This window comes from Actinia tenebrosa, unplaced genomic scaffold, assembly GCF_029948245.1.
Source record: "Actinia tenebrosa isolate PJP-AT-01 unplaced genomic scaffold, QUT_ActTen_1.0 PGA_scaffold16__25_contigs__length_10494907, whole genome shotgun sequence".
Lineage (NCBI taxonomy): Eukaryota > Metazoa > Cnidaria > Anthozoa > Actiniaria > Actiniidae > Actinia > Actinia tenebrosa.
The window spans coordinates 4,254,457-4,275,048 of record NW_028292576.1 but is presented as its reverse complement, the minus strand read 5'-3'; the positions used below and the strand labels follow the sequence as shown (position 1 = coordinate 4,275,048).

The window sequence follows — 20,592 nt, the reverse complement described above, 5'->3', positions numbered from 1 at the left end:
TACTAAAAATTAATTTCATTCCTTTCTCTTGTTAGTTTGAATAATTATACAAAAGTTTTTTTACTCAGACCAATTCTTGGGGTGCAACCACACGACTCAAAATCCCTTGAGATATAAATAACAATAAAACAGTTGCCATGTTGGTTGCTATAAAGGAATGCTTTGTTATCGATCGGATCGTCAACCAACATGGCGGCTATGACTGCCCTCTTACCTAATAACATGTCCCCTAAGAACTGATAAAATCATTACTATTTACCCATGAAGAAAGGTATCTCAAGTGTATGTGGTTTGAACTGACGAAACATTATTTAGACTACGGAGTTAATACAAAAACTTTGGTGATTGGCTCATTTTGCTTGATCTCGAGTTCGGAGAAGCTCATAAACAATCAGACCTCTCTAGAGAACTCATACCCAACAAGCCTTTTTTACAATAACTTACAAATTTCTCGCGCGCTGATTGGTTATTTTTTATCATCAATAAGAGGACATACAGATAAAGCTGACGTCAACGATTGCGCGCTCTTTCCGTTGGTTGTTTTGATCGCTGAAAATGAGAAGCTTTTATCGTTTTTGTACGTTATTGTAAAAAACAAATAGACATCAGTTTTTTATGTGTCTGTCCTCTTATTGACAATAAATTTTGTCATCACATTGTCAAAGTAGTGTGGATTCACGAGGTGTAGCCGCAATTTATCGTCAATAAGAGGACAGACACATAAAAAACTGATGTCTGTTTGTTAAGTTGCTCTCTTTAAATTCGCTTTATAAAAAATGTTCAATATAGTATATGTTCATCATATTCTACTTCCCTCCCTTTTCGTTTAACTCTTACTTTAGGCCCCGTCCACACGTATCCGCAAATTATTTTTTGAGGATACGAAAATGTTTGCGTCCACACGCAGCGTATTCGAATCGTTTTCACCGTCCACACGTATCCGTTTTCGTAAAATTTGCGGATACGGACACAAAAATTTGCGGACACGTGTGGACACAACCCGTATCCGTAAAAAAAAATTTGCGGATACGTGTGGAAGGGGCCTTAGTACCCGATAAATAAGTCCGAAACACTAATTCTTTTCAAAACTAGTCCCTTAGAGACGCCATGCTGGATGACTCAACTTTATCAAAAGAACTGAGCTAATAAACAAATGTGTCAAATGCATCAAACTTCGCTGCTTTGAAGATATCCAGCACGGCAAAGGGTTATAGTTCATTCATCGTCATCTTGTTGTCCATTATTTATATCCATCATCAGTAAAATTATTTTCTTCCTTTGCCCTGGCCACACAACACAGTATTAAAATATCTGCAAAAAAAACGATGTTGATGTTACGTATTTAGCGTGTTGTATTTATTTTTACGATTTTTTTAAAACATTTTTTCTCTGCGCATGATTTGAGAAAGTGAGAGCTAACAAGAAGAAATGCTGGCTCGAATCTGTTGTGTTTCCTATACAGAGCATGCGCATGGTTCAGCTTTTCATTACTGATACTAAGGAGTAAGACCGTTAGATGTGTTTGATTTAACATCGGTCAACAGACTTCTCATGCTCAATTATACGCAGCAATTTACTCTGCAACTTGTCTTGCAACAGCATTGCGACACAAATTGCAAGAGTGTCTACACGCTGCAACGGAGACGCAATCGTTGCCGAAAGTAGAAACGAATTCTACTTTTCGCAACGATTGCTGCAACTTATCTCGTAACATTTTTCAAATTGCGCTGTAGGTTACACGCTGCAATGCTCCATGCAACTGTGTCGCAATGCAAGTTTCCATTCCTTCCACACTTGTGTTTCTTATACTCAATATGATATTGCCAAAATGTTGAAAAAGATGCTAAATCGAAAAACCTTATTATTTCTCAATTGACACGGTTTTCTTTGTTATTCACAAGGCTTTATTTTTGTTATAACCCTCATTATAAATGCGAGGTCAATATATAGTTATTAACCCGGTTAATAGCTATATATAGACCGTTCGCATTTATAATGAGCAACATTTGATAGAAAACCTTCTCAATTGATAAATAATACTGTATAAAGCGTTCTTTGTACAAGAAGTTGATGAAATAAAAAGAGTTCCATCAAGCTCGAAATGGAAAAAAAAGTTAACTACTGTTTTGAATGGAACAAAAACAATTCTCTTATGAAAATGTTATATTTAAAACGCGATTGAATTTTTATTATAATTATGATCTTCGACAAATCTATGTAGGCTTAAGAAAAAGACTGTTGAATCTTTAAACAAAAAAAGCAAATTCTTTTGCCTTGGTTTCTAAAGCCTGAGGGCTTGAAAATCTCGAAATAGGAGGCGAATAATGAACACAAAGCTGGTTAAATTATTAAAAACAAAATGAGTTTGCATACAACATCTGAAATAATTACTAACATTAGCGTATGAAAAACACTGATTGATCGACTCATAGAATGGCGTGATAACTAAACATTAAAGCCAACTTTCTTGCGTCCGTGTTTAAGAGTTTGTTTGCATTGAACTTTGAAGTACTAAAAAAAATAAGCTTTCATTGGTCAGGTAGAGTCGAACAAAATAGTATAGCTTTTTGCTGTCGTGTCTGAAAGAATATACGAATGGCGTGAACCACGAGCATAACACTATGCTTGAATACAAAATATTTCTTATGCCTTTTAATCGCTCTCTTTCACTTTTATTCCTAAATGTAAAATCAATGATAAAAAAATGATTCAAAACCACGTGAATTAGAAATTCGAGTCGAAGTATGTTTTGTTACTGTACCGGTAATACGTTACTGGATTTTATGTTTTGGCTTCTAGTCAAAATGAATACACTAGAAAGGATTCATGAAGAATACATTTGTGAATTTGCCGCCGAATTCGAATTCTGTTAATTAAAAGTGCTTATAATATAATAGTAAAAAAAGTGTAATTTTAAAGCTGGAATAACTTAGTAAATTTGACTTGAAATCTTACATAAAAATAGAGATTTAGCAGGGATACGTAAACAAAATGCATGAAAGAGTACCGCGTCCTTAAATAACTGAGTAATTTAGCATTTCGCCCAGAAAACAGTGGGCTTACATAGTTAAAGATCTACACATCCTCCTCAGTTTTCGATTCATTCTTCTTCTTTTCTCTCAGAGATCTTCTAATCATAGCTTCTCGTTCTTCTTCGCCAGGGCTGTATGATCTACGTGTGAGGTTTGTTTGCAGCTCTTGTGTCTTAGGCTTTCGACATTTGCAAAAATATAACGTCAGAACCCAAACAATAAGGAAAATGCCAAAAAGAAGCGATGATATAACGATTGCAGCCGTATGATCCCTTGCCATTTTCCCGCAAAAACTATGTTTTGACGAACAGAAAACTTGTAAATTGTACTCAAATTGGTTGGCTTTCACTGCACGACGCTGTTTCAATATTCCATTCTATTGTGTTATTGTATTTAGTATTAAAAAAATCCACGCTTCGCGGGAGAGTTCTATATGCAAATGAAATCTCTTCTTTGAAAACACGAGTTAAAAAACACTCTTGGAAGATATTAATAAATATACTTTTGAAATCTGTTTTACGGCACGATTCTTTTTTTACTTATTTACTCTTCCTTTTTCTGTTTCTTTCTCTTTTTTTTCCTTTTTGATTAAAGACATTATACAGCTGAAATTTATGCTGAAAATCAGTTGTACTTCAAGTTTAGTGTATGTCATACCTTTTAGAAATATCTATTTATAAATTCTTCAAGAGATTTATAGAACCAAATATAGAATCAAGACCTCGAGAAACGGAAAGATGCCAGACTAATCCATGAGACCATGCTCTATGGGTCGGCCTATTTCATTTTATTTTAAGTAATAACTTAAAACACTGACTATAATGTTGGAAAATAAATTAGTCGTATGAGTTTCTTTTCTAACTGTATAACTTCTAAAGCTTTTTTTTTTCTTCAAAATTTCCGTTGTATTTTGAAATTAAAATATTCATTTGCGTTCCCTATTTTCCCGCCAATTCTGGAACCAAGTCCAAACTTCAACAACGTTATCACAGCGCATGCGTAAAACGAAGCCACCGCTGACTGAGACCTAATCTCTTGCTTGCAACCTGAATCATGTAACAATTGCCCTATAAACGCAAAGGATCATGGTCGTCGGAGGGGGTCAAACCAACGCAAATTCACCGAAAATTGTTCTAAAACCCGTATCAATCCATGAAGAGAAGTAGAATAGCCAGCAAACGCTCAGAATATTTTTTTAGTACATATTAACACATATTATATCTGAAAAAAAGCCCATTTTAGATTAAACTGTTTCGCTAGGAGCAAATTTTGTTGAATCCCCCACATAAACAAGCAGTGACATCATAGTGAAATAGGGCAATTACAGCTCATAAATTACAGACTAAAAATGAATGGCACTTTTAGGCCCATGCTGGCACATCAGGGACATCTAGGCACATTAATGGTCATTTACTGTTTCTTTGATGAATATCAAGCTGAACTCTCGCTCTCCCTAGTAAACTGAGTGGGTTTTCTTTCTCGTTGTTCTTCGCTCGATCTTCGTGATTCGTCCGTTTCATTCGGAGTGGTTTCCGAGCTTGTTCCGGAAGTCACCTTAATCGTTGGGATTGAACGACTTTCTTGAGGTGATTTCTTGATAGCAGGGTTAACGTTAACAGGGTCAGAGTCCTGTGAGTAGACGCTTTCCATGGAGCAACTTCGTTCTTCGTTCTCGTAACCACTTCGATTCCTTAAAGGTAGTTGGTCTGAAGTGAGGCCAGCGAAAGGAGTGGGTACGAGATATGGCGAGCCATCATTGGTTGATTTTGCTTGACCACGTGACGAGGTGTATGGAATTCGTTTGCCTCCCTTTTGAACAACAAACAAGTGGGGTGAATCGTAAATCCAAATATTCAAATGAAGGGATGTGATTCATTGGAAACTACACGTTATTGTGTTCTCTAAAACTTCTCTAATGTTCTGCCAGTGCTCGCTAATTAATCATCCATACGTCCTTTCATCCATCCATACATGCATGCATTCATCCATCCATCTACCCATCCATACGTCTGTTCGTCCATCCATACATGCATGCATTCATCCATCCATCTACCCATTCATACGTCTGTTCGTCCATCCATACATGCATGCATTCATCCATCCATCTACCCATCCATACGTCTGTTCGTCCATCCATACATGCATGCATTCATCCATCCATCTACTCATTCATACGTCTGTTCGTCCATCCATACATGCATGCATTCATCTATCTACCCATCCATCCATCCATCCATCCATCCATCCATCCATCCATCCATCCATCCATCCATCCATCCATCCATCCATCCATCCCATCCATCCATCCATCCATCCATCCATCCATCCTATTCATTCATTCTTTCATTCATTAGTCTATTCACTGATTCCCCCCTCCCCCCCCTTTTCAATAAAAGAAAAAAGAAAAAAAAATTCTTAGAAAGAAGTTGTTCATATATTTCATGTATTGTTTTTAATTTTCGGTTGTAAAAAATTCCCAATCCTCCCTTCCCTAAGTAAGACGGCTTTATTTAACATGCCCCTACCGGATAAAACTTAGATATTTTAAAATGATCAATACAAACAGGGATATACTAAAATGCCAAACAAAAGCAGCTTGACATAAATGAATTAATTAACCCTTTCTGAATCAGGCATTCGATTAAATATACCAAAAGCTCTAATGTTTACATTTCATGAGCTATGATATTCAAAACAAGAATCAAAACATGAATTAAGGAGAATATTCTTCAGCCATATCTACTAGAAAATTGCCAATAAATAATGAATTTGCCATTATAAAGATCCTATATCTTTAAAAATGAGCTGTTTGAATACTGAAGTTGAGAATTTTGGTTTTGAAATTTTATGGAACTTCAAAATTTATTTTCAGCTGTCACTTTTAGAAGATCGACCCAGAGGTCGTGTTCTGGAGTCGTGTAGAACTAATTTTCATGAAAGCACATTGTATAACGCTTGTAGAGTCTCAAGTTTTCACTGTTGAACGGATTCGAGGATGACAAGCAGAATAATGTTAATGATTGCTATGGACTTACCAACAATCTATAGTAGTATTGGTCGTATTTTGATTTCAAAGAGGAGTTCCTTAATGCCGGGCTCAAATGCGCTTCAAACGTCGAAGCCACTGGGATTTTAAACTCTCTACAAGGTCCCTTACAACAGCAGATCGATATACACCATATTAACGCCAAGAAGGACACCAAACCGATTGAAATATAAATGGAGATTGGCTCTGGAATGAGTTCCATGTTCAGGCGAGCAGGCGAGTGTCAAAGATCGAGTGCATTTCACATCACGTGATGGTTAAGCTCAAAACATGTTTTAATCAAACATCGTACATCACACTGAAACTAAACCTTAAAATATTCCTAGAAAATTTAAAAAATTTAAACACAGAATGCAAAAAGGAAAATTCAAATCTGATTTTGAGATGGTTGTGTTTACCTGTTATTTTGATATTTTTTGGTATGTTTGTCTATAACTGAGTAAATGTGTCATGCATTGGGTTGAGTGACTCGTGAGAGGAGATGGTTCTCGTGTCACATCATATAGCTAATCTGCGGATCTGGAGAAAATGTGTTCAACCGATCGCCTCGAAGATCTAAAATACAAGATGATTGTTATTCGAGAAAACCGCAATTTGCACGAAATATAAGATTTTTACTGTAAAATGAGATTAAAGTTGTGTCACGTACCTTAGGAATTGGTACATGCATAATCATTGATAAGAATAAAATTGAAGAAAAACTGGAAAAAGTTAACCACATTTTTGGAAAATGAACCTTTTGTGCACGACCTATGAAAGGCAAATTTATTACAAAAATGAAAATTTTATGAGTGAATCTAAATTTTAAAATCAATATAAAAGAAAATAAATTTGGCTGATTTTCTCGATTTTCATAGTTGACACCCTCTGCGAATTTTGTATCTCAGCTCCTGACTTTGAAATGGCTTCCGCTTTGCACCAATGAAAAAACAGGAAGCCGTACGCGTCGTGTTCATAGTCAAATGGGAATGCTTAAACTTGGAAGCCATTAGCTAAGAGGCAGGTAATTACAAACATGGAAAAGAAGAACAGGAACATTGAGAAAAACGAGATTTTTGTTTGAGTTGAATATGCAGTGGAACGTCACTTGAGCGACCATTTATTTACTAGTCATTTCGCTACCCGGACTTGCTTTTGCGTGGGACACACTTGCTTTTGCGTGGGACACACTTGCTTTGGCGTGGGACACACTTGCTTTGGCGTGGGGACACACTTGCTTTGGCGTAGGGACACACTTGCTTTGGCGTAGGGACACACTTGCTTTGGCGTAGGGACACACTTGCTTTGGCGTGGGACACACTTGCTTTGGCGTGGGGACACACTTGCTTTGGTGTGGGGACACACTTGCTTTGGTGTGGGGACACACTTGCTTTGGCGTGGGACACAGTTGACGGTTTTCGTGTGGTTTATATTCAGTTGTTTAGGCGGGGGACACATTTGAGTTTCGCGGAGGTTTCGGGGATATGCAGTTGATTTCGAGGTGGACACAGTCGCTTTCGCGTGTGGAAAAAGATGCTTGGGGGGGGGGCGCACAGTTGCTTTTGCGTGGGGGCCAAGGTTGCTTTCGCGTGGGGAGAAAGATGCTTGGGTGGCGGGGGGGGGGTCGCACAGTTGCTTTTGCGTGGGGCACAGTTGCTTTCGCGTAGGTAAACAGATGCTTGAGGGTGGGGACGCACAGTTGCTTTTGCGTGGGGCACAGTTGCTTTCGCAGAGGTATACAGATGCTTGAGGGGGGCGCACAGTTGCTTTTGCGTGGGGCACAGTTGCTTTCGCGGAGGTATACAGTTGCTTTCGCGTGGGGATAAGATGCTTGCGTGGAGGGGAGGGGCACAGTTTCTTTCGCGGAGGTATACAGTTGCTTTCGCGTGGGAGAAAAGATGTTTGAGGGGGGGCACAGTTTCTTTCGAGAAGGTATACAGTTGCTTTCGCGTGGGAGAAAAGATGTTTGAGGGGGGGCACAGTTTCTTTCGAGAAGGTATACAGTTGCTTTCGCGTGAGGGAAAAGATGCTTGGGGGGGGGGGGGGGGTGCACAGTTGCTTTTGAGGAGGTATACAGTTGCTTTCGCGTGAGGGAAAAGATGCTTGGGGGGAGGCACAGTTGCTTGTGAAGAGGTATACAGTTGCTTTCGCGTGGGGGAAAAGATGTTTGAGGGGGGGCACAGTTGCTTGTGAAGAGGTATACAGTTGCTTTCGCGTGGGAGAAAAGATGCTTGGGGGGGAGGGGCACAGTAGCTTTCGAGGAGGTATACAGTTGCTTTCGCGTGGGAGAAAAGATGCTTGGGGGGGGGGGGTCACAGTTGCTTTCGAGAAGGTATACAGTTGCTTTCGCGTGAGGGAAAAGATGCTTGGGGGGGGGGGGCACAGTTGCTTTTGAGGAGGTATACAGTTGCTTTCGCGTGAGGGAAAAGATGCTTGGGGGGAGGCACAGTTGCTTTCGAGGAGGTATACAGTTGCTTTCGCTTGGGGGAAAAGATGCTTGGGTGGGGGGCACAGTTGCTTTTCAGGAGGTATACAGTTGCTTTCGCGTGGGGCACAGTTGCTTTCGCGGAGATATACAGTTGCTTTCGCGTGGGGGAAAAGATGCTTGAGGGGGGGGGGGGGTTACAGTTGCTTTCGAGGTGGGACGCAGACGGGGAGCAAAAGAACGCCCGTTTTCTCAGACTATTTATTTGTTCGCTTGCTTATCTTTATTCACTTTTAGCGACCATTTGACAATTCAAAGAGCAATTGACAAAGTTTTTTTGCTCGTATCGATGATGAGCATGCACGTTTTACATGACAACCTTCCGATGTGTCCGCAATGTTCTTTATTCAGCGGAGTCACAAAGAAAAAGAAAAAATCTCCTTGTATTGAAGTGATTCCAATAACAAATAAAATCGAATTTGTTTTCATTTAGTCGCCTTTTTGTATTAGAGTGAAGCCATTAAACCCGTTAAATAGATATTAGACTAATACACTTTAGTTGACCGCCTAATTCCATTATTTTCTTTTGTGTTTATTTGACTATTACGCGTTGACTAGTATTTTTCATTTCACGGGTTATATGCCTTCACTCTAACAGCAATGGGCGTGCGAAAAGACTATTTACTAAACTCATACCTAACCCGGAAGCGCTCATTTATTCACGATTCCGGAAGCTCAAAAAATATATCTATTTCAATCTTTTATTTCATATTTATCTTTAACGTGAGCAAACTCTAACATAATCTTAGCATACGAACTAAACATTTATTAGTAGTCTATCATCATATATATTTATTACATATAATAGTACACAGTGCGTAGGTTTAAAAAAATCAAAATGGCGATCAGAATCTCTACGTGCACCCATGCTATAAATCTATCGTAGAACATGTACAAGTGATTCAAAAACATTTTGTCATTGTCAAGCAGATAGGCAGAGACATTTTGCTCGCGTATTATTTGATCAAATAAAGGTTATCAATAATCATTGTCGTGGTACACAAAAATGACGAATGACAAAATAGACCTTATAACATAACTGACACCATGTTATGCTCTAAAATTTCCATCAGATTTATAGGGCGTAAATAGACACTTCCCCATTTCAGACCAAATATTCCAATATATGTAAATTATCTTGAGAATAAATTCCGTGTCACTAACACTGCGTAATATGTAATTTCTCTTAGCGAAAAAAAAAAATCCTAAAAGTTGCACGCGTAATCTTAATCAGTCGAATTGATTGACACGTGCGTTCTAATTTTAAGTTGCACGATCACGTCACACTTAAATCTTTAGAAAAATTGTTTTCTGAAGTAGAAGCCGGTTCTACTTGAAAAAATGATGCAAGTCACGCGAGAGAGGGTTAGCGATGCCTTTTTTTCATGCGTAACTGCTAAATAAAGAAATGATACTCTAGGGAATGACACCTGGTCGGAAATAGGAAAACATTCAAGTGCAAAGGAACCCTTTGACAATACATTCAGTACTGGTTCTGCATAAAGTAAATAGTTGATTGGTAAAATATTTCTTGATTTGAGTGATGCGTCTCTAAGTTATGAAGGTTTATACTTCCGATGTGTTAATGATGATGACGTCAGTAAGGTATTTGAATGTTTTTGTTGTAACTAGCAATACTAAATGCTGGCCATTTTGAAAATACAAATTTTAAATAGCTTCCATGTAAACCACGAATAAAATAATGATGCTTTTTAAATACTGTATCTATGAACCAGATCGATTTTGTATATTTAATTAAGCCTTAATAGACGTCACACTCATTAGCATATTGAAAGTATAAACCTTCATAACTTACAAACGCATCACTCAAATCAAGAAATATTTTACCAATCAACTATTTACTTCATGTAATCAGTACTGAAAGTATTTCGAAGGGTTCATCTGCACTTTAAGCCCAAGGTAAAGAGGTGTATTAGCCATTCAGGGGTTGAGGGAAAAACAGGGTCAATATGGCGTCTATTTCGTCCCATGAAACAATCCCACAATTCAGTACTGCAACGCGAACTCGACCCAGTTTTATCCTTAACTTTGGAATGGATAATAGATGTGCTAATTTTTTTGGTTTGTTTTCAAGCGCGCCAACCAAAAACTGAGGGTTGAGCGTACACAAAGCTTTGCCTTTTCTGTTCACGTCATTCTCTAGAGTATTATTTCTTTGTTGAAATGATACATCAATGTCGATCTAACTTCTCGCGCATGTGAGTATATGCATATGCAATATGCGTGGTATAAATATCAAAGTTATTATTATTATCATTATCATCATCATCATTATTATTATTATTACTACTAGAGTGAAGTCATTAAACCCGAGAAATAGATATTAGACTAATACACTTTAGTAGACCTTAATTCCATTGTTTTCTTTTGTGTATTTTTGACTATTACACGTTGACTAATAATTTTTATTTCACGGGTTAAATGCCTTCACTCTATTTACATTATTATTATTACTATTACTCGAAGAATCTTATTCCACGATTTAGGTCTAAGACAGGTTCATAAACCATTGCAAGGATGAGGAAAAACTGGCTCGAGCTGGTATTACAATGCATTATGGGACTCTCTTAGGAGACAGATTTTCCAAGATGGCGTCTATTTCGTACCCTAAAACTACCCCAAAATGCATTGCAATGCCAACACGATCCAGTCTTTCACTCAACCTCGGAATAACTTATAATTAAGGAATATAAACGCACCAAAGGAGACTGGTAACTATTAAGCGATAAGTCGTCATTCCAAGACGGAAAGAAATTCTGTGTATACAACTAAACAAAAATAATCGAGGACTTTAAAAAATGTTTTCGTTGACTACAAACGAGGTTGTATACAGTCAATTCAAAAAATGTTGTCGTCGACCGGCTCAAGCCTACGCGACTGGACCGAAAGGAATATGGGTAAAAATCATTGAAGCGGTTAAATATTCGTTCTGAATTAATTGTTTTAAGATAATAATGGCGAGAAACAATCCATCAAATGCATGTCTTTGGGCTTAGGGAAAGAAAAACAAAGTAGTTATGATTCAGCTCACAATTCCGAAAAAAAGATGAAGGCATTAAAAAAACTTCTCCTTCAACACTTCCCGCTTACCTACGAAGGTTCGTGCTGTAAACCAGGCATAACTAGTCAGATAAAATTACAGAGTCAACTCAGCTTCACCCAGAGATCCTTTCGGTCCAGGCGATTAGGCTTGAGTTGGTCGACGACAACATTTTTTGGATTGACTGTATATCAACTCTAACTTCCTTGTCTTCGACGAGAAAAATAATAAGATTCTTGGTTCTTGGAATGAACTATCTCGCTCCTATAGAGGTTTTGCAGCATCACGTGACGGCAGCCATGTTAGATGGCAGGAACAATACAATCATATAGCTGGCTTTCACTTCATGTCTCGTGCGGAATGTTCATCAGCTGAATCACAAGTTTTCAATAGAATCTTTTTCTGGTTGACAGAACATGGTGGTCAGTGTTTGACCACCATTTGGAGCAGATAATGAGATTCAAAAACTTTTATCAACTGAGTGAAACCCAACAATTGTTCTGAAATCTAACCACAGGCAGTCCAACCTGTATTATGGGCATGGGCACGTGATGGTGCAAAGGCTATATTGCCTTTGTCTCGGATAACTTTTTTATGAAATATTTGTAAGTCGACCAACGTACTGGCTACTAAGAGAAATAGATGTGTTCGTATCTCTCGCTCGTTTTCTCGAGTTACCCCTCCATTCGAGTACGACACAGACCGGTTCCTTTTAACCCTTCCAACTTATTGCTCAAAAGAACTTGTCATTCTAGTCTTTGGTGTCTCCTCATTTTTAGGTCCATTTTTTCAAGACTTCCTTTGCAATAATTATTGCATTTCCTGGCTGGATGGATCTTATAGTGTTTAGAGTTTAGAGTCAGCCATCTCGTCCCCAGAGGATGACGCATTGAGCCGAGTCAGTTGAGGCGTGGAGGGATGGTAACCAATGTTTGGGATAGCTGTGGCGTTACTGATCACATCTCTAGTGGTCGACGTCCTCTCGATAATCGTGATATCCCGTCGATGGATCTACAATTGGAACCAAAAGAAAAACTGTATAAATAAAATGTACAACTGTTCGCACGCGCGTTATGGGAAAATATAGGTCCCCTGCGCCATCTTGAAGGTAACCGTGTCTGTGCATCGAAGCGAGGACGGCGGTGACCTTGGAATGATGGAGTGAATAATGGTCCAGGTCACCACAGCCCTCGCTTCAATGCACAGGGACGCTTACCTATTAATATAGCGCAGAAAACTGTAAAGGGATTTCATTTTTGGGAGAAAAATAGGAAAATATGGGATTTCTTTAAACACTGGAATCGAGAGAGAAACCTAAAAGAGAGACCTAACAAACTCTTCGTGTATGCCCGCTCACGAGTCCAATCGAACCCGAGAGAGGCGCGGGTAGTTCCAATAAACCCCCTTTGACATCTAATTACTTACAATAGCACCACGTGATGTCAGCCATGACAGGAGGCACGACAATATGGTGTGGGTAGTTCTAATAAAGCCCCTTTGACATCTAATTACTTACAATAGCACCACGTGATTTCAGCCATGACAGGAGGCACGACAATATGGTGTGGGTAGTTCTAATAAAGCCCCTTTGACATCTAATTACTTACAATAGCACCACGTGATGTCAGCCATGACAGGAGGCACGACAATATGGTGCGGGTAGTTCTAATAAAGCCCCTTTGACATCTAATTACTTACAATAGCAACACGTGATGTCAGCCATGACAGGAGGCACGACAATATGGTGCGGGTAGTTCCAATAAAGCCCCTTTGACATCTAATTACTTACAATAGTACCACGTGATGTCAGCCATGACAGGAGGCACGACAATATGGTGCGGACGTGATGTAAGCCATGACAGGAGGCCCAACAATATAATATTTTTCCAAATTCTTTCTTATATATATTAGATTAGACCAGATTCAGTGTTTGTGCCTCCGGTCATGGCTGCCTTCGAGTGATAGTGCAAAGCCTCTAATGCTTACCTTATTGAAGATATGTTTAAATCCATCTCTAAAGTTCTGGTTAAAGATGAGGTAAAGACATGGATTGATTGCAGCGTTGGCATGGGCAACCATGTAGAAGGCCATAATCACACCCATCGGCAGAGCACATCGGTACCTCTCCCAATGGAATGTTATCATCACGTGATTGAAATGGACCGGAAACCAACAAACTGCAAAAGCCGTCACTATAGTAACCAGCATTTTAATGACCTTTCGTTTCTGGCGTTCGAGCCTCTTTTGGTGATTGTCACTAAGCTCGCCGGGAGCTTTGCGTTGCCAAAGATGTAAAAGAATTATAGTATAAACGATAATCATGACGACCAGCGGCAATACGTAATGGAATATCAGTTTCATCAACATGTCGGTCATAAAGAGAAGGTTCACTGTTTCAGGGTCGTCCACGCCCCAAACAACAGTACACGTCACGGCGTCCTTACCATAAGGTACAAGGCGCATTCGATAAAACTCATACATGAAGGTGAGTCCGCTGACCACCCATATAGCACAGATGGCTCGCATTACCGAACGCACTCCCATTGGCCGGCGTAACACGTGGACTATCGCGAAGTACCGATCAACGGCGATGACAGTGAGCGTAAGAACAGACGCCGAAATCGAAACATCTTGAATGAACATCTGTAGCTTACAGATGATTTCTCCTATCGCTCCACTTGGGAACCTTCGTCCGACTATAAAAAAAGAAATACTTGTAGGTGATGCTGCTACTGCGTCTAGAATATCGGCTACCGCCATGTTGACGATAAGCAGGTTAAACGCTGTCTTGATGTTTCTATAGCAGTTGACTACATAGATAATGATCCCATTCCCAGCTATAGTGACCACGAAGATTACGATATAGCAGAAGATCAGAAAAACACGCTCTGCATCTAAAGGAGTTGTTCTACACGAGGGTCCTCTTCCAGTGTCGTTGGCTTGGCTAAACGTTTCGTTGGTTGTTGGTTGAAATGTGGTGGTAATCAGCGTTGACAAGGTCGTGTGAATCATAGTGGAGGTGGAATTGATAAAAAGAGTTGTGAGGCTCGAGGTAGTTGTGAAATTAGAACCCGCTGAAAATGAAGATAATTGATTGAATAAAAATAAAACAGCAATAATAATTTTTAAAAAACGTCCTTTTTTCACGAGGGTAGCACTTAATAGCCAGTGGCTAACAAACCTGTGGCCCTCATTCCGTGATCGAACTGGAATTTAGGAGTTGATTTTTGCGGAGGGAGGAAAACCGGAGAACCCGGAAAACCCTCGAAGCACAGGAGAGGACCAACAAACAACTCTACTCACATACAACACCGAGCTCGGCGGGACTCGAATATACTCATCTATAAGTGTATATACGTACTCTATACTAGTACAACATAGGTTCTATAGTAAGTCTACTGTGTATATATTACATACTCTATCTATACTAGCGTATATACGTACTCTATACTAGTACAACATGGGTTCTATAGTCAGTCTACTGTGTATATATTACATACTCTATCTATACTAGTGTATATACGTACTCTATACTAAGTACAACCGTAGGTTCTATAGTAAGTCTACTGTGTATATATTACATACTCTATTTATACTAGTGTATATACGTACTCTATACTAGTACAACATTGGTACTATAGTCAGTCTACTGTGTATATATTACATACTCTATCTATACTAGTGTATATACGTACTCTATACTAGTACAACATAGGTCCTATAGTCAGTCTACTGCATATATTACATACTCTATCTATACTAGCGTATATACGTACTCTATACTAGTACAACCGTAGGTTCTATGGTAAGTCTACTGTGTATATATTACATACTCTATCTATACTAGTGTATATACGTACTCTATACTAGTACAACATGGGTACTATAGTAAGTCTACTGTGTATATATTACATACTCTATCTATACTAGTGTATATACGTACTCTATACTAGTACAACATAGGTCCTATAGTCAGTCTACTGTGTATATATTACTCTGTACATTTTAAATTAATTATTGTCAAGAATTTTGACTGTTAAAAAGACTCATAAGAACAATGACTGTTAAATTGTTCCTTGATGTAGTGTTCTAATGCTCGGGGGGGGTACTCCCCTATATTTGCTATACGGGTATGTGCCGCCCTATTGGGTATGGTTTTTCGGCTTTTGGGTCTGGGGTAGGGTATCATTTTTTGACATTTTGTCTGGGATAGGGTGTCATTTTATTCTGGAATAGGTTTAACGATTTGGTCGTTTTTGTCTGGCGAATAGGCTACGCTTTCTGCCGACACAAAAACAATAAAAACGTTAGTAAATATTGATTGCAATCGCTTGTAAGACCGTATTTTCCGGCTTTTAGTCTGGGATAGGGTGTACAATTCTTAGTTTTAGTTTCGGGTAGGGTATGTAAAATCAAAATATTAAGTCTGGGATAGGGTCAGGGTTTTGAGGTCCTGGCGGCACACCCCTACCCAAGTTGGGGTGGTAGTACCCCCCCCCCCCCCCCCCCCGGGTTCTAATGAATGAAACAATCTATTTAAATTTAACGATAAAATAGCTGAGAAAAATACGCCATAAGAAACAAAGTGTGACAACCGAGTTACTCTCATAGGAGATATATTTATCTTAGTCGAGTAGCTTACACTTAAGCAAGTATTTTAAGGCATTGCAAATCAAAAAACGAGTAAATCAAAAAGAATGTTCAGCAAGAATTAACTACACTTACTAATTTCTTAAAATAAGTTTTCTACTTTTGCACTTGAAAATATAATACTATCGCATAAAAATTCTTGTACGTGCTGTAAGTCAATCGCCAAACCTCCCACTCTTTCAAAAACCCCTTGGCTTTTAACAGATACAAAAATAAATCCAGTAGCGCTTACCTCTCTAATGAGAAACTTCTCGACAAAGTAGTATTTCAAACGAATACAATTTATCTTAAGTGAACGCAAAACTAATGATAATGTTCGTGTTGGAGATTTAAACCGCTTTCTTCAAGAAGTACTAGAGTGAGTTTTGATATATTATGGGTTAAACTTAATCTCAAAATTCCGTTTTTTTTCATCAAAGTAGCTAAACCTCTGTCACAAATAGCAAAACATGTCAATATAGCTAAGAGGGATTTACTCACGATCCGCAACAGAGCTAGAAGCGAGGTTTTAATAATGAGCTGTTTAGGAAAAGTTGAAAAATGAACGCGATGCTTGATGAAATGCTTTAACGATAACACCAAAAATTCTCACACAAAGGCTTACCTTGGTTGTCTGATTTTTCAAATAAGAGTGCTCTCGATATTGACAATGAAAAGTCGAATCTGTACTTGTCAGAAAGAAAATAAATGCGGTAATCGCAAAATCGCTGCGTGTTGGTCTGTAGCGATTTGAGAATCTTTCCTATTTTTTCAGATTTTTCTTCTCTTTTTCTATTAAAAAAAAGGATGCGTCGAGTATTGATCCACGAAGAGACAAGACAGCGTCACTTAAGCGAGCCCAGCAATATCTGATTCCAAGCTCAATATGAACTACTCTTGAAGTACAAATTTGTAACATTTCTTTTTATATATGTGACCGGAAGCACACTAGCAAGTAATGTTCTTAATCCCATTGAATGTGACTTGAATATAAACAAAAAAAAAAATTAAAAGGGAGAACGTCAATTTCGTCTTTCAACCGCTATTGAAAGATTACGAAATATATAACGGAAGGAAGCCTTTCTAAAGTAAAAAGTAAGAAAAGCTAATGGTTTTTTGATGGAGTCGTTTGAGTGGAAGATGGAGCCATCTCTCGGAAATTCATAACAAAAGACCTATTTTCTATATATTCGTTTTATTTTTATTTTTCAATTCCCAACTTCCTTTGTCCCCAAGTACAGCGCGTTTATTTACTTTAACAGTACTTAGTGGACTGCCTGTTTAAACAGTCCTTTTCGTACCAGTATTTGTCAAATTAATCTTAATGTTTGCCTCCCTTGTGGCGCCGTTTTCAAAATATTAATCTTTGGATCTCCGTTTTTCATAATCGCTTGGTCAATGTTAACTTCAAATGTAAATATTTTTTATTATTTTGTGGAAATGTAAAACCTTCCTTTCAAATGAATAAAGTCCATTCACTTCCTGAAGCATGAAATATTGTTACTGCAATCTTGATAAACATGCGAACTCTGTGTTCGCGAGCTGCACGATGAAATTTGTTTTTTTGCTGCCGTCAATCAAACCTAATCAGTCAGTACCTTTCATATTTTTGACTGGCGGCAGCGAAAAGCCAAATTTCATTGTGCAACTTGGAGACAGAGTTCTCATGTTTATGAAAATCGATGAAAGAAATTATAGTTTTATTAGGAGTCTTTTCATCTTCGATGAATTTTATTTGATTAGTTTTACTCAATGGTCTATTGTTTTTCCCCTTCTAATTCTTTTCATTCGATCTTTGACTAATTTTTCTTTTCATCTACAAGCTCGTTTGTAGCCATCCCCCTTACATTTCTTATATCATCATCTTCTATATTTATGACTATAAGGTTATCCTTTTCTTCATCTTTATTAGGTCTTACTATCCATTTTAATCTACTGTTCTCTCTTATTTCCATACCCCATTTTACAGAGTAATTATTTTCCTATTTTCGGCTATCTTTCAATTTTTTGTTTTTTATTTTTCTTGGATTTTCTATTTTTGATAATCTATCTTTCCTGTTTGCTTTTATCCGTATGTTTGTTTACATTCACATTTTGATCAAGGACATTAAAATCGTTTAAAATCAAGACTATTACTAGATTTTCTTGACAGAGAATGATCAAGAACAAGATCAAGCCACCTCGTGAGGCCAACATATGTACATGTTCTCCCTATGGAATATGAAAACTCCATTCTAGTATAATTCAACCATTGACTCAGTTTCTGTATTCCTTTTACTAAACATTGTTGTATTTTCCATTCTTAACATTAGACCAGGAAATTAAATATAACGAAACAAAATCAAACGGCAGGAACTTAATTTTATTCTATACCAACCTCCAATAGTATCAGGTATTTCCATTTGCCAAATTAAAAGCTTCTTCGATGAAAATGGATTACAAATTCAAAGCTATTAAAAAAAACCTGTTACGTCGCCCTCGGCATGACTGACGGGGAACACACGACCATATTTTTAAAAGGCGGCAAAAAACTCGCGGGTTTACAGATCTAGAATAAAGATTAACCAATGATTTCTTTGCCTCCATAAGCGGCTAAGAATACTAGGCTTAGACACTTCTTCAAGCGATAAAGATTTCGTTTGTAATCCATTAGGTTTTTGAACACGATTGATAGTGAGTTGGACGTGATCAATACTTGAAGGCTACGAGATGAGAAGATAAGCTTTAATGTTTTAATTGTTTTGTCTCTCATTAGCTCATGGCGCCGAGCAGGTGGAGGGATCGGTATAATTTGGATTCAAGATTCCTAATTGTTATGTTTTCGGCGTTTTCTGGCTTATAAAAGAAGTCGTTTGGAGGCCTGTGTTTTGAGAAATGTTTTTATTTTCGATTTTACAGATAACTAGCTTGCTAAAGTTTTGTCTTTTGCTCTATGTTTGGTCAAGCTCGGAAGCGCGAAACATTCATTATTTCTTCTTTTGTTCTGCTTTCTCTCTCTTTTCTTTTTATTTTCTTCTGGTTTTTTTTTTTTTTTTTTTTTTTTTTTTTTTTTGCTCTCTTTTGTTTGGTTGGTATTTGCGGTGGGTTTAGGCTGTTCGGGCTGGGTGGGGGACGGTAGTGGGTGCTGCGTATGTTGGAGGGTTGTAGGTCTTCTTTCTTGCTTTCTTCTTTCTTTCTTCTTTCTGTCTTTCTTTTCTTTTCGTTTTCTTTTGCTTTCGTTCTATCGTTCTTTTCGTCTTCTTCTTTCTTTTTCTTTCTTTCTCTCTCTTCTTTCTTTCTTTCTTTCTTTCTTTCTCTCTCTTTTTGGAACAGCTTTTAAAGAAAAATTGTAATAACTTTTCATATTATACTTTTCTGATTTATAAATTTGTAGAGTATTTTAATGATGTAATATATTTCTACTATATATATATATATCACGGCTTCCATGGAAAGCAATTTTATTTTTAATCGAGGGATATTACCGTCGGTAAAATAAGGTCTATTCATATTCATCTTCATTCATTCATTCATTCATTCATTCATTCATTCATTCATCATTCATCATTCTAGTCCATCTCCCTTTTTTTCTTTCTTTTGTTTTTCTTTCTTTCTTCCTTCCTTCCTTCCTTCCTTCCTTCCTTTCTTTCATTCTTTCTTTTTCTTTCTTTCTTTCTTTCTACCTTCCTTTGATTTCTTTCTTCCTTCCTTCCTTCCTTTCCTTCTTCCTTTCTCTCACCTTTCTTCTTTACTTGTTTCTTTTTTCCTTCAATTTTTCCTTCCTTTCCTCCTTCGTAAAAAGACGTTCACACTAAATTACCGAAGGGCTTTGCAAACACCACAGGAAAGGCATCGTTTGTGAGCTTTCAACTTTGACCTTTCCAATTTGAAGACTCCTTTTTTCTACATTAAGCACAAATTAAGACCGTAGCTCAAAATATAACCATTTTAAAACCGACAGAAAGACAGACACATCTATCTATCTCTAAATCTATCAAATCAAGGTGTTATTTTAGTTTCAAAGCAAGCAGCTTACGTGAGAATTGTATAGCTCACGTGAGAAGTTAAAAGTAAGCCTTTGGCAGAGGAGGTGAAACGGGGATAAAATATAAAGATTTTTCCTTATATATCTAAACCAATTGGATTTTATTGCGAACATATCGATCAATCACTATAGATGCCCGTTCGCCTAGTCTCGACCTTTCGTCATTTGGTTTTCGGGGGTTTCAGATCCAAATTTAGCTCGCGTTATTAGGCTGTTCAAGAACCACGTCCCCCAGTCACTTATAACAAAGCTTTAATTGCGAATTCTTAATTAATCCGTCAAGTCACATTCTTACTCTTCAACTACTATGTGAAAATTGAAGCCTGAAACACCATC

General features: G+C 37.9%; 2 protein-coding genes and 1 long non-coding RNA gene across 7 annotated transcripts in view; all 3 read right to left on the bottom strand.

Moving 5' to 3' along the window:
• Positions 1-3,429, bottom strand: LOC148910603 (uncharacterized). Its single transcript, XR_016119931.1, has 2 exons — positions 3,064-3,429; positions 1-1,311 (listed from the first exon to the last, which is right to left on the bottom strand). It is a non-coding gene; the product is annotated as an uncharacterized LOC148910603 (long non-coding RNA).
• Positions 3,430-3,766: 337 nt separating this feature from the next.
• LOC116300763 (uncharacterized) lies at positions 3,767-6,316 on the bottom strand. The gene is made up of 2 exons (XM_031709689.2): positions 6,068-6,316; positions 3,767-4,841 (listed from the first exon to the last, which is right to left on the bottom strand). Exons 1-2 carry the CDS (start codon positions 6,278-6,280, stop codon positions 4,464-4,466), a joined length of 591 nt encoding a protein of 196 aa, XP_031565549.1. The 5' UTR covers positions 6,281-6,316; the 3' UTR covers positions 3,767-4,463.
• Positions 6,317-9,287: 2,971 nt separating this feature from the next.
• Positions 9,288-20,592, bottom strand: part of LOC116300769 (substance-K receptor) — a 66,434-nt gene continuing 55,129 nt past the window's right edge. For 4 of the 5 annotated variants that reach the window (XM_031709695.2, XM_031709697.2, XM_031709698.2 and 1 more), the window contains 2 exons: positions 13,590-14,677; positions 9,288-12,614 (listed from right to left, as the gene is read on the bottom strand). In XM_031709695.2, the coding sequence (XP_031565555.1) occupies positions 12,450-12,614; positions 13,590-14,677 (1,253 nt within the window). In that variant the 3' untranslated portion in view covers positions 9,288-12,449. Of the gene's footprint in view, positions 12,615-13,589; positions 14,678-16,857; positions 19,240-20,592 lie in introns of those variants that run through there. The other variant, XM_031709701.2, reaches the window with a different exon arrangement.